Source organism: Euleptes europaea, chromosome 8, assembly GCF_029931775.1.
Source record: "Euleptes europaea isolate rEulEur1 chromosome 8, rEulEur1.hap1, whole genome shotgun sequence".
Lineage (NCBI taxonomy): Eukaryota > Metazoa > Chordata > Lepidosauria > Squamata > Sphaerodactylidae > Euleptes > Euleptes europaea.
In genome coordinates, this window is record NC_079319.1 from 1,680,870 (window position 1) to 1,695,256 (window position 14,387).

The window sequence follows — 14,387 nt, forward strand, 5'->3', positions numbered from 1 at the left end:
ATCGTGGTACCCATGAGAACCATGTTGGGGCCCCTGGATTAGAGTTAGGGGTGCCAGGTTTCTCTTTGCCACTGGTGGGAGGTTTTTGGGGCGGAGCCTGAGGAGGGCAGGGTTTGGGGAGGGACTTCAATGCCATAGAGTCCAATCTCCAAAGCAGCCATTTTCTCCAAGTGATCTGATCTCTATTGGCTGGAGATCAGTTGTAATTGTTGGAAAACTATCTCCAGCTAGGACCTGGAGGTTGGCGACCGTAGTTGGAGTGTCAGACTAGGATCTGGGAGTCAGGTTTAAATCCCCACTCTCTTAGCCTAACCTGACTCCCATGGTTCTTGTGAGGATGAAAGGAGAATTATGTAAACTGCTTTGGCACCCCGTCTGGGAGACAAAACGGATATAAATGAAGTAAAAAATAATAATAAAAATCACACAAAAAAATAAAAATAAATCAAAATCTGAAAACAACAAAAGTTTGATGGGAAACTGCAGTGATGTTATGGCCACCTGCCAATCGATCCTTTGAATGTTAGTATCACTGCATGCCAGACAGCACTAAGCTGAGGTGTGTTGTGTGTGTGTTGTGTGTGTGAGTGAGAGAGCACAGCTTCCCAGGGAAAAGCAGCCTCCCCTTACAAAAGCACTCCTGGCAAGGAAGGATCTGCCCCCTGAAAACTGACCGGCCCCCAAGTTCAAGCCACCTCCAAGAGCTGCTCACTGGCCAACGGCCTGCCCCCCACCCACCCACCCCCAGCTTCCCCAGCACCCAGAGACAGGGAACTGGAACCCAGCCCCCTTAGCTGCATGGGTTCTTGGCCCCAAAGGGAGCCTCCCCCTCCCGCACAGCACCACACCGAAGCTCGATGCTGCCCCCTGGAGGCTGCTTCGAGCTCTCTAAGCAGCATCTTGCGGAGATTTGGCCACCGGAGGGAGGGTTGCTCCCAACTCACAACAGTGGGTGATAAAAGGGTGGTCGCTCGGGGGTTTCTCTTCCCTCATCTACACCTACCAAGCCCCCCCCTTTTACCAGTGGCTGAAAGCAGAGCCTCAAGCCTCCAAGGGAAGCCAGACAGACACCTGCATCTCAGGAGGGCTTCGCTTGAGGTTAGATGGAGCTCCCAAGGCCGACCGCAGGATGGGGGGTGGCAGGAAGGCAGCCCCTCCCCCAAGGCATGCAACACCCATGGGTCCAGGGCACCAGCCCTCAACTCACCTCCCCATGTTGGTTCAGGAGGTTGCCTTGGGGGGTGGAGGAATGAATGTCCCAAAGACAGCCTTGCCCCTTGCTTTGAAGCCAGAGAACAGGAAAGGAGGCAGGCTGTGTTCTGCTTACCTGACAAGCCAGCTTCAGCTCCCCTCCAAGCTCTGCTTCTTCGGAAACCCCTTGCAGGCCATGGAGGGGGCACACAGATATGCCCGGTTCTCTCCAGCATCCCCCTCAAGTATGGCAGACTGGCACACTAAGCTCCCCCATGGATTGACGGTGTGTGGGGGGGGAATCTTTGCCTGGTGCATCGTACCTGCCCACCCCCGCCTGCTTCCTCATAACCAATGGATCACTTGAGTTTCAAAGATAGTCTCAGAGGGTAGCCATGTTGTACAAGCAGTAGAACAGCTAGGTTCGAGTTCAAGATAATCTTCGAGACCAAGAAGATTTTCAGGGCATGAGTTTTCGGGAGTGCCTCATGAAGGTCTCAAAGATGCTCCTGGGCTTGAATATAGCTAATTTTAAAAAAATGCTTGCTATTAGCACCCTTCCTAAAAGGTCAAAGCACAGTGCCCTCAAGCCGATTTCACCACCCCACAAACAAAAGGCGTGTGGCAGGCAGGCATATTGCTAAGGTTGCAGCAGAGGCCTACACAGAAGACAGCCAGGTGGTTTTTACAAGAACACTTTTATTGGTAGAAGAGTCCATCAGAAGCCTCCCCTCCTCCCTGCCCCCAAACAGCAACCCTGGGAGAAGCATCCCCATGCTAGAGATGGGGGCAGGCGACATGGCCCAAGATTGAAAGGGCTACCTGTATGTGGTACGATCCGTCAGAAAGCTCTCCTCCTGCGAGAGCCTCACTAGGAATTGAGGGCCTGCTTGGGTTGCCAGCTTTGGGTTGGGAAATACCTGGAGATTTTTTTGGGGGGGGGGAGCCTGGGAGAGTGCGGTTTGGGGGAGGGACCTCAGCTGGATATAATGCCATAGAGTCCACCCTCCAAAGCAGCCATTTTCTCCAAGGGAACTGACCTCAGTCATCTGGAGATCAACTGTAACAACGGGAGATCTCCAGGTGCTACCTGGAGGTTGGCAACCCTATGCTTGCCCTTGCTCTGAGTTTCAGGAGGCCAGCCACGTTGGTCTGCAGTAGAAGAGCAAGATTCGAGTCCAGCAACACCATAGAGACAAAGCTCCCTTCGTCAGATATGCTGGACTCTCAAAACCTCATGCCCTGAAAATCTCGTTGGCCTGCAAGATGTTACTACCGTGGCCCTGGCTCGTGCATTGCTGTGCAGGAGAATTTCCCCTCAGGGCACCCAGTATCTGCTGCTTGAAGCCCTCCAGCTGGAGCCGCTTCAAATGGGGCAAAAGGGAAACGTCCAGGGCCCCAGCATGTACCTAGGGTTGCCAGCCTCCAGGTGGTTGCTGGAGATCTCTCACTATTACAACTGATCTCCAGGTGATAGAGATCAGTTCCCCTGGAGAAAATGGCCGATTTGGCCATTGGACTCTAGGGCATTTAAGTCCCTCCCCTCCCCAAACCCCACCCTCCTTCAGCTCCGCCCTCAATATCTCCAGGGTCTCAGGCAGAGGTCTTTCACATCACCTACTTGCCTCATCCCTTTAACTGGAGATGTCGGGGATTGAACCTGGGACCTTCTGCATGCCAAGCAGATGCTCTACCACTGAGCCACAGTCCCCTTTTCCCAGTGGGTTTGGGAGGTTACCAAGGAGCCCTCATTTCTTTAAGGAGGAAGGTGCAACAGGAAAAAGAGTGGGGCAAACAGGTAGCCATGAGCCATGCCTGGGTATTTTCCTTTATGCCATCTAACCTGGAGGTGGAGAAGACCAGCCCCGCCTGTGACCCAGAAGAGCAACCCTCCTCCCACAATTGATTCTTCTGCGGTCCTGGAATGAGTGAGGATTGGGGGGGGGAGGAATACTTACTTTGGTCCTCACTAGATTGGGTGGATTTCCAGCCCCACCCCCCAGCCCATGCTCTGCGGCCAGTGGGTCGAGGGACACCAGGGGGGAGCAGGCCACTCAATGTATTGCTTTATCAATAAGAAAGTCTCAGGATGAGAAACAAGAGGTTAGGGGGGAAAACACTGACAAAATTTTAAGAAAAAGATGACGCAAAAGAGAACAGAAAATATTTGCTGTGCAAAATCACTTGGGGGGGGAGAGAGAAAATTCTTGATTGGGCTGGGGGAATCCGATGCAACGTGGCCACCTTGCGCATGATCAAAACAGGAATACTTCGTAGAAAACAGTCCGTCCCTCTTCCCACCCCCCACCCCTCCCCGCAAAGAGAAAGTCTGGCTGGCTTGCCTGCAAGGGGGCCCACAAACAGTTGGGAAAAGGACCACCCCAGGAGCACAAAATGGCTGGATGTCCCCGAGTCAAAGTCCCAGGCAAGACCTTTCCTGGGGAGGGGGGGAGTCCAATCTCAGCCAGAAGGGATTCTTCTTGGTGGCTCCCTGCACTGTGGGCAGCCTGGCCCACCACTCCGGCTGCCCCTTAAGGCCGGCGTCACCCGGTCCTGAGCAACGCAGCCCTAGAGGGGGTGGGGAGGGTCACAGCTGCCCCCCCAAAGCCAGAGCGTTCTGCTGGGCAGCGCCAGCTGGAGGAGAGGAAACTGGGCTGTTTGCTCCGTGATGGCAAATGGCTCAGCCACAAACCATTTCTGCCCACTCAGCTGGTCCCCCCTACCCTTAAAAGCCCCCGCAGAAACAAACAGCCCCCCTCCCGTTTGACAGCTGAGCCTGAAGAGAGACCCCCTTTTGAGAGGAGAAACCAGAAAATTCTTCTCCCCAGCTTGACTTCCCAGGAGGCCTTTCTCTGAGGAGCAGAAGATGGAGCAGAGGAGCAGAGGCCTGCCCTTAGGGGGAAGAGGTGCTCCGCTCTGCCCTCAGCTGGAGCAGCTCACCATTCTAGGGAGAGCCAGGGCGGGAAGGAGCAAAGAAGGGCACCCGCGAATCAAACCTGAGAAAACAGAGCTGGTGCCGGCAGCTCACGCCTCCACCCCCAATTGATGCCGGGAGGCAGAGGCCGGGTGTAGCGCTTGACTTTCATCACAGAGCTACAGAAAAGCCCAGACACAGAATCATTCTGCACACAAGGAGACTAGAAAGCCCTCAACCCCCCCGCCCAGGGCACCCTTCCTTGGCAGCCCTGCCCTCCCCGAGTCTAAAGCAGCACAACCACCTGCCATGCTGGAAGGCTGGCCTTCTTTGCCAGTGCCCCAGGGGGCAACGCCAACACCACAGGACTGCCAGAAGCCTGATGCAGAACCACCGCCTGGTCCTTCCCTGAGATCCTTGAAGCCTGCAAGGTTAACCCGATAGCTGCAGGGGACCCTTCCTCAACAGCCAAGGGAGCCAGTGTGCAGCCAAACAGCCGTTGTCCCCCAACATCACCCATGGAGGCGACAGCTCCCAGAAGAGGACGGAATGCTGGGAATTGTAGTCTGGCCAGACATGGCCCTGTGCCTGTAGCAAAAGACACTGTGGTGAGCTTCTATTTTTGCACCAGGAAGGAGCACCGGCTCCCCTACGGATCCGCTCTCGAAGAGGAGGCAGCAGGTGGCAGCAGCCCCTGCCCATGGGAGAAGCAAAGGCCCTGCCCCAAACGGACATTCACAGCTTGGTTGGGAGGCCACCCTGGCTCACATCACGTTGCAGCAACGCTTCTTCTCCACCGGGCTCTCTTCAGCGGGGGCCGTCAGCTTGAGGAGCGGGGGCTCCCCGCTGGCTGCCGTGAAGTACACTGAGTTGGGGGCTTCCCCCGGGCCGGCCGAGGACTCCTCGGTTTGAAGTCTCTGCAGCTTGGCGGCCGCCCGCTGGCGCTTCAGGTCAGCCAGGGTGTGGTGGGCCTTCTCCGTGCTGAGCTCCTCCTGGGTGGCCAGCTGGTAAGAGACGCTGCGGTCCAGCCGCTTGGAGTACAGGTGCTTGGGGTGGGCGGTGCCGTTGCGCTGGGATGCCTCCTCCCCCGGCAAGCCCCCCGGCCTCACGGCCTTGGCTGCAGGAACCTGCTGGACACAAGAGAGAAAGGATAACGAGTCGAGGCTCTCCTGGACTTGTGCTCCCCTTAACCCACAGAAGCAAGGTAAACCCTGGGAGCTCCACATACAGAAAATACTACACCTTGGCAACCAAAGATCAAGTTAATTTGTGCCATTGTATTCCCTATTACTATATATGAATGTGAAAGCTGGACAATGAAGCTCATAGGAACAAAGTAGATTCCTTTGAAATGTGGTGTTGGAGGAGAGTGTTACGAATACCGCGGACCACCAAAAAAACCAAATCAGTGGGTTCTAGATCAAGTTAAGCCTGAACTGACCCTAAAAGCTAAAACGACTAAACCGAAGCTATCATATTTTGGTCACATTATGAGAAGACAAGAGTCACTGGAAAAGACAGTCAGGCTAGGAAACGTTGAAGGCAGCAGGAAAAGAGGAAGACCCAACATGAGATGGATTGACTATAAAGGAAGCCATGGCCCTCAGTCTGCAAGACCTGAGCAAGGCTGTTAAAGATAGGATGTTCTGGAGGACATTGATTCATAGGGTCGCCCTAAGTTGGAAAGGACTTGACGGCACTTCACACACACACACACAACCCCCCAGGACCCACCACACTAGGGGGACTGAGAGAGGCAGAGGCATTTGCTCCCCTGCCTCCCCACTCCCCACCCCCGCTTGGCATTTTTAGGATGGTTTCCTGCTGGGCCCGTTTTTCTCCTTTCCAGGGAGTGGGGGTTTTCTGGCCCATGTCTCCATAGGGAGTGTGACAAGCTCTAGCTAGGACACTGATCGACTGCAGTTTTTTGCTCACTAATCGCCCGATTCTGCCATTTTTGGTTCCAGGGAGCTAAAGAAACAATCCAACAAAGAATCCGGGAGAAAGCTATTCAGGTTGATAACAGCCTGGGTCCTTTCTTAACCGGCAGTAGGGAATCAGTCAAAATTTTGCTCTATCCCTTGGAATTTCCTAAATACTGCAGAGCATTTACTTTGGCCCATTTCAACGTTCTACCTTCAGCTCTGCCACAAGATAAATATCTAGGTTACCTTCATTCATACCGTGTGTTTTTGCCAATTGAATGCCAAGGAAACAGTTGAACATGTATTTCTTCACTGTTCGTTTTATAAGGATATTGGTTCCCTGTACATTACCCTTGTTTTATCCAAATTTGTAGGCAGATGCAATAAATTTTATATATCCATTCTCCTTGCAGATTGCCCTAATGAAATCATGTTTAAGCAGGCCAAATTTTGCACTTTGGCTCAGCTGATAAGGGAGCAGAAGCTTCCGTCCTTTCATTAACTGCCTTGTATTGTCAAAATTAGTGCCTAACTAAGTTACGAATCATAGCATCACAGAGTTGGAAGGGACCACCAGGGTCATCTAGTCCAACCCCCTGCACAATGCAGGAAATTCACAACTGCCTCCCTTACCACACCCCCAGTGACCCCGTGCTCCACACTCAGAAGATGGAAAAAAAAAACAAAAAAACAATCTCCAGGATCCCTGGCCAATCTGGCCTGGAGAAAAATTGCTTCCTGACCCCAAAGTAGCAATCATCACTACCCTGGGCATGCAAGAAAGGGCCTTTTTTATTGGTTTTGTATGTTTTATTTATGTTTAGCTTGTCCCCTTAATTTGGCTGGTTTTGGATTGTAATAAATGAAATGAATTTTCTTGTAATCCCCAGAGAACCAGCGAGGGCCAGTTTTAAGAGGTGGGACTGAGAGTTCACGGCACTTCTGAGACAGTCCTGCTTCCAGCCCCAGTGGAGAAAGATGGCAGGGCGGCTGTCAACACCCACCCAGCAAAAGGGGCTCCCCCCTCCCGTGGCAAGGTCTAGGGTCTGCACCCTGACTCACGGGAACCGGCTGCTGGAGTTCGGCATCCGTCTGGCGGTCCTCGTCTTCCCCCTCCCCTTCGCTCTCGCGCTGCTCCATCCGCTGCCAGACGATGGCTTCCTTCTCATGCTCTTTGCGGTAAAGGTTGGTGCGCTCCGTCACGCTCACCCGCCGCACCACTTTCCTGCGGAGGTGGGAAAAGAGTGCAGCATGTGGGGTTGGGCTGGCCTACGTCCGGGCTCAGCCACAGCCAAGGACCGCACAGCCAAGGACCGCACACTGTGGCTCTCGCACAAGTGGCTGCAGCTGGATCGTACCCCTAGTCCCAACCAGGGTTTGGCCGGTCCTTCTCCCCCCTTCCCCCCTTGGGACAGCACAAAGCCCAGGACCAGCGCACCCCCCCCCCCCCGGTATCTCTGCATCATACCCTCGGCTGCTCGCGCTGGAGGTGCGGCGCTGGAGAAGAGACTTGTGCTTGTCGTGCGACTTCATGATGGCATCATGCTTGTGCTTCAGCTCCAGGAGTTTGGCACGCACCTCCTCGTCTGAGCAGACATCTTGCAAGAAGAGGGAGCACATGAGGGGACCCTGTTACCTTGTGCCTCTGACCCATCTTGCCCTGATCCCCTCTCCAAAAGAAGGCAGAGACTACCCTACGTCTCCCCACCCATCGCTCTTTTGGCTAATATATTCAGCAAGGTACCGCCATCTACTGATAATGCAGTAGAACCAAACAGCAACCAAGCTAGCTCTGAATACCTCTCTCTCCAACCCCTGCCGTCCCTCCTACCTGGCTCATCAAGGCTCAGTTGGTCTCCCAATTCTCCTGGGATCCACTGTGCAATTTATTTATGAAAGACACTTCTATCGGAGCTTTCCTGGATCAAAAATGGGCTGAGAAAAAGAAGGGAAAGGAAAGGAAGGGGCTTCTGGGCCATGCTGTGGGGCGGCGGGGGGGACGGGACGCTGGCATAATCTATGTCACGTCTGCACAGAACAGAATGGGGGGGGGGCTTGCCAACTGCAGCGATGATGTAGGTAAGGGGCATGTGAATGCCATTCCTGCCCTGCTCCTTGATAGTGCTGTGGCAGCAGTCGTACGTTTTTGTCGTCTGGTGTGGAAGCAGCTAAAAAGCACCCAAAAGATACAAAGCACCTGAGCTCTTCCAGGAACTCCTTTTCTTTGCATTACCCATCTTGCTTCTGCTCATCCACCTCTGCAAGGAAACTGACCCGTTCTACCAAAGGCGAGCGAGTGTTAGGGGCAAGCAGCCATGCGCTGCCTTTGGAGATTTAACCAGATGCTGCCAAATTCTGTCTACACAACCACTGGGACTCAGAAACTTTAAAAAAAGAAATAAACAAAAGCAAAGGCTTTGAGTGCTAAATTGTGTCCTCAAGAGCACGGAAATCTACCAGCTCCCCTCACGAAGCCTCTCCACATGGAGTGCTGTGTTCACAGTTGTTGGTAGTGCAACCCAGGACCACCACCACCCCAGCCTCAGGACCAGGCTCAGCTGTTTCTGGAGGAGGAGGCAGCAGCAGCGCGGAACAGCCACATGGAAGTAGCCCAGTAGCCCAGGACGAAGGAGGCCTGCTCCGAAGGTGGCTGAGGCCACTGAGCACAGCTTGCCGGGAACCCAGGGGCCCAAACAGCCACCCCGCTTCTGCTGCTCTTCTCCCACTCACCTAGTGGGGTCTCATCCAGGACAGACTTCCCGTTGAGGTCTGCTCCGTGGGCCACCAGGAGCTCCACCAGATGGATCTGCCAGCAAGAGGGGAAGAGGCTTCAGCCAAGCATGGAGGACATGGCAAGGAGAGAACTGCCCTGCTGGAGCAGCCCATCACCTGGCCCCCAAGCCCTAAGCCTGCCACAGCACTGGCACGGACATGAATGGAACCGGGGAGTGGGCCTGCCCCCAGAGCAGAGGGTGTGTCTCCTGCTCTGCCACCTTGAAAGGTGTTGAAAAGCTGCCCTTGCTTGAGGGCTGCTCCTTTCGCCTGAGCTTCCTCCACGGGAGGCCAGTTGCCGCTCTCCCCCCCCCCCCTCTGGAGAAGGTCAACGGTCTCTCCTTGCCCACCCAGGAGTTTCCTTCGCTGAAGGAGAAGCAGCAAACCGCAGAAGACCAGTGCTAGGAGGCCGGGAGAGCAGTCATGGCGTAGTGGATACAGTGTTGGACTAGGGTCCCTGGGAGACCTGGGTTTGAATAACCACTTCTACCATGGAAGCTTGCAGTGCGAATTTGGGCTTGTCACAAACTCTCCACCTGGCCTACCTCACAGGGTTGTTGTGACAGACTGAAGGAGGGGAGAACAATGAGTCCCAATTGGGGAGAACAGCAGATATAAATAAACTCAAATGCACCCAGCCACTCCCTAATGTGATGCTTGCCTTTAATGTATGTGTGGATAATATGCGGGGGAAGGGAGGCACTTGGCCTCTCCGCCTTGTCTGTTGGCCCTCCAGGGCAGCAGGTTTGACTGCTGTATGAAAGAGGATGCTGGAGTAGGTGGACACCTGGTCTGATCCAGCAGGGCTCTTCTGATGAGCTCCGTTGGCTCCACATTTCCCTACAGGACTGGTAGACACCCAGCTACCAAGTGCCAGCCTGCTCCAGAGAAGTTGCACAGAATCTCACACGCCCTCCCACACTGCCGCTGCCACCACAGCCGTGACAGATTGTCCCTCTGACTGCTGGCTGCTTTATGAATTCCTTTGCTTGGATCCTCACAAGGACCATCTGGTCTCTCAGCAGATTGAACACATGAACACATGAAGCTGCCTTATAATGAATCAGACTCTCAGTTCGTCAAAGTCAGTATTGTCTACTCAAACGGGCAGCGGCTCTCCAAGGTCTCAGGCAGAGGTCTATTCACATCACCTACTTGCCCGGTCCCTTTAACTGGAGATGGCAGGGATTGAACCTGTGACCTTCTGCATGCCAAGCAGATACTCTACCAACGAGCCACGGCCCTTCAGATTAAGGAGACGGCTGCGCAAATATTCCACGAAGCAGGAGGGCCAAAGTCATCTTGACCACAAGGGGGCAGCACCCAACCATGAACGATCAATCTGGGGCTGCCTATTTCCCAGGACGGGGGGGGGGGTCTGTTAAGCCGGACCACTCACCTGGCCCCAGCAAGCAGCCGCATGGAGGGGCTGCCACCCATCACTATCCTGGACGCTCATGCTGGCTTTGTGTTCGAGCAGCAACTCAGCAGCCTCCTGGTAGCCATTGGCAGAAGCGATGTGCAGCTGTAGGCAGAAAGGGAAAGGGGGGGCGGAGGTGTGCTCAGAGGAGAGGGAGGGGCTCATAACCAGCCCTCCTCCGATGCAGCCCCAACCACTGCTGGGCAAACCTCTGCTCACGGAAGAGCAGGCCCGGCTGTGGAATGGGTTAACAGTCCCAACTGGGGTGGTCCAAGAGGCCCCCCCCTCCCCACCAAGCTAACCTCAGTGACTTCTGATGCTCGAGGGCCCCCTCCTCACTTCTAGCCCACTGCTCTAGGAAGGGGCATGCTTTCTTGACTCCCGCCAGACACATTCAGAGCTCAAACGGTGCCCACTGTGAACCTGACCTGGCTCCATTTTCATCTCTAGTTCTTACACAGAGGTAGAGCTGGAATAGGACTGGCTAGATCTGGGGGTGGGAGTCATGGAGTGGGAGTTTGGGAGGGGCCTTCTAGCCCACCCCCCTGCTCCACGCAGGACATCCAAAGCTAGGGCAACCCCATCCAGCCTGTGGTGGAAGACCTATGGCAAGGGAGAGCCCCCTTCCCCTTTCCAGGAAACTGGTTCCACTGCAGAATTGCTGTCACCATTGAGCAGTCACCACCCCATATCTCCCCTCCTCGAAAGTATGGCCCTGAGATCCCACAGAATCCTAGAGTTGGAAGGGGCCATACAGGCCATCTAGTCCAACCCCCTGCTCAATGCAGGATCAGCGTAGAGCACCCCCGACCAAGTGTTCGCCCAGCCGCTGGCAGTGAGGGGGAGCTAATCACCTCCCTGGGAAGCTGATTCTCCTGTCGAACAACTCTTACTGTGAAAAACTTTTCCTAATATCCAGCCAATACCTTTCCGCCTGCAATTTAAAACCATTATTGCAAGGCCTATCCTCTGCGGCCAACGTAACAGCTCCCTGCCCTCCTCTAATCTGCAGCAGCTTTCCATGTCTCGGCCCCCTTCTGCGGGACAGCCCTTCAGAGCGGGACCGTTCCTCAGGCTTTTCTCCTCCAGACTTTTTCTCCGCCCTGCCCCCAACCTTTCACCACAAGACTTGTTTTCCAGACACACACACACACACACACACACACACCGCTGTCTTCCCCATCCTCCTCTGAATGTGCTCCAATTTGCCTGGACCTTTCTTAAGTTGCAGCAGACAGAACTGGGCCCCGGGCCCCAGATGAGCTCTGCAGAGGGGAAATATAACTTCTTGTGACTCAAGACATTAGGCTTCTAGTAAAGCTTCATGGCTGCCTCTCCTGGTACACCCCCCCCCCCCCCCGGCAAGAGCTCTACACTCCACTGGTAATAATCTGCTGGTGGTCCCCGGCCTGAAGAGTGTGCAGCTGACCTCAACAAGGGCCAGAGCTTTTTCGGCCCTGGCCCTGGCCTGGTGGAATAGCCTTCCCAGTGACATCAGGGCCCTGTGAGACCTTAAGGAGTTATGCAGGGCCTGCAAATCGGAGATATTCCGCCAGGCCTACAACGGAGGGCAGCCGCAAGTTTATCCATCATTACAGGCCTTCCCCATCCTCCCCACCCCCCACTCTTGACGTCTGCGGGGGGTTGACCTGCCCAAACCCCGTACACTGTGGCGTCTGAGTTGTTTTTAAGGCCACCTGGTTTACGGTTTTAACATGGGGTTTTAATTATTGTTCCATGGTTTTATGCATTTTAAAGGTTGTTGCCCACCCTGAACCCGGCCAATGGGCAATAAATTTGAAAACAAAATAAAGCTATCTTTGGGACCAGTAGCACCTTAAATCGTGTGTCTCTTAAGGTGCTACTGGACCCAAAACTCGCTGTTCTACTGCAGACCAACACAGGGCCACCCTCTGAATCTAAGCTTCTATGAGGGCGGCCTCAAGGAGGTAAGACAAGGAGGTAAGAAGTGTGTTTGGATATTTAAGTCCAGAAGGTATCGAGGTCCAGAAGCGGACCTCTGAGTCACCTTCAGCTCTCCGCAGTCCATTCTGTGGGGTCAAAAGAAAGCCCCGAGAGCCTTCCTCTAGACTCCGTACTGGGGACAGACCTATCGCTGAGACGGAGGTGGGGGGGGGGGGAGAGAGGATGTCTCCTCCTCATTCCCCATCCTCGGCCAGTCTCTCTCTCCAGAAGCAGGGGCTCCCGGCAGGCCTCTCACCAGAGTTGCTCTGTGGTCCAGCGGCGTGTTCAGATCAACCCCTTCCTTCAGCAGCCGGTGGATGTCGTCCACCATAGCTCGCTCCACCGCCGAACGGGCCTCCTCGATGGTCTCCTGAGTGATGCCTGGGGAGGGACGTTGCAAAGGGGAAGGGGCCTGCCGTGAACAGGACGGATGCCCTTGGCTGGCTCCAGAAATAAATGCAAATTATACTGAATGTATACCAACTGTGTATGAGATTTTTGTTAACTGATATTTTTATATGTAGCCTGCATTCCAGGCCCTCTGTTTTAAACAAATGTATAGTGTACACCTTGTTATAAATATAATTATTTTGTTATAGCAGTTTGCAGCTCAACCTTTGAAGCTCCTTCCAGAAATGAACACATGAAGCTGCCTTATACTGAATCAGACCATCAAGGTCCATCAAAGGCAGTATTGTCTACTCAGACCAGCAGCGGCTCTCCAGGGTCTCAGACAGGGGTCTTTCACATCACCTACTTGCCTAGTCCCTTTAACTGGAGATGGTGGGGATTGAACCTGGGACCTTCTGCACACCACGCAGATGCTCTACCACTGAGCCACAGCCCCTCCCCTGGCCATTTTGCGCCAGGGAGACTAGTGGTTACCCAGGGCTGCTCTCCTCCAGATTCAGAGGCTCTCTTCTCCATCTTCCCCACCTGTCCGGTCACTCTCCTGCTCACCGGCTCTGAGGCCATCAGCTCAAACACCCACCTGCACTGCCCCACCAGCTCCTGCGCAGCAGCTTGCTCAGGCCGGGCAGAAGCCACAAGGGCACGAGCGAGTGCGGCAAGTCTCTGCTCCTTGACCCGATGGCCCACATCCAGCTCTTGCTCTGCACCCTTTCCACACCCAACGGCTGCTAGTGCCAAAATGCCCCCAGCCACGCTTCCTAATAAGCATATAGTATCCCAAGGAAGGAGGGCCCCAGACTGACCTTCCGTGGCCACTAGGAACAGCAGAGAAACCAGTAGAGTGGGGAGGAGTAGGAGAGAGCCACTGTGGGGCTTTGGAGAGATTCCAGAGGCCTCCTCAGGAGTGGCCATTTCCTGCATCCCTCCATGTGAGAGCAGAGGAGGGTCTGTGGCTCAGTGGTAGAGCACCTGCTTGGCATGCAGAAGGTCCCAGGTTCACATGAACACACATGAAGCTGCCTTATACTGAATCAGACCCTCGGTCCATCGAAGTCAGTATTGTCTACTCAGACTGGCAGCGGCTCTCCAGGGTCTCAGGCTGAGGTCTTTCACATCACCTACTTGCCTCGTCCCTTTTTTTTTATATATATAAATTTTATTGGGTTTTATGATAGAAATTTTCCATTGCATTAAACAACATCTATAACAATATCGAATTTCAATTCTAACCTAAAGTTGTTATAGTTCCATATCATATAATAAAAAAGAGAAAAGAAAAAAGAAAAAAAGAAATGGAAAATTTTTTGACTTCCCCATCACCTCTATCTGCCTCTTAATAAAAAGTTCCTCCCGTCATAGGTAATCTAATCTTGATAAAATATCAATACCATATATAAAAAACCATAATCTGTTAGTAAATATAATTATGCTTATTCAATATAAAAAAAAAATCAAAAATAATCCTCTGGATCAGATTAGAAAATATTCTTCCATTCTTCCCAATTTTAACTCATATTCACAATAATGCATCCACGCCCCCCATTCCCCCAAAAACCGAACGTCATTTTCTTCATTTAGAATAGCTGTGAGTTTTGCCATTTCTGCCACTTCAAACATTTTAACAATCCAGTCTTTTTTCTCTGGAGTTTCTAGCCCTTTCCATTTCGCTGCATAAAGCAGTCTCGCAGCTGTTGTGGCATATATCAAAAAGGTTCTTTGTGTTGCTAAGTCGTCTGGAATCATACTCAATAACATCATTTCTGGTGTTTTGGATATATTCTTTTGTAGT

At 53.3% G+C, this 14,387-nt stretch overlaps 1 protein-coding gene across 1 annotated transcript in view; it reads right to left on the bottom strand.

Annotated features, from left to right (window-relative positions):
* Positions 1 to 4,869: 4,869 nt before the first annotated feature.
* Positions 4,870 to 14,387, bottom strand: part of PPP1R16A (protein phosphatase 1 regulatory subunit 16A) — a 45,556-nt gene continuing 36,038 nt past the window's right edge. Inside the window, exons 5-10 of the mRNA XM_056854145.1 lie at positions 12,444 to 12,568; positions 10,202 to 10,327; positions 8,761 to 8,836; positions 7,499 to 7,628; positions 7,093 to 7,255; positions 4,870 to 5,235 (exon numbers count right to left, since the gene is read on the bottom strand). Of these exons, the coding sequence (XP_056710123.1) occupies positions 4,870 to 5,235; positions 7,093 to 7,255; positions 7,499 to 7,628; positions 8,761 to 8,836; positions 10,202 to 10,327; positions 12,444 to 12,568 (986 nt within the window). The remainder of the gene's footprint in view (positions 5,236 to 7,092; positions 7,256 to 7,498; positions 7,629 to 8,760; positions 8,837 to 10,201; positions 10,328 to 12,443; positions 12,569 to 14,387) is intronic.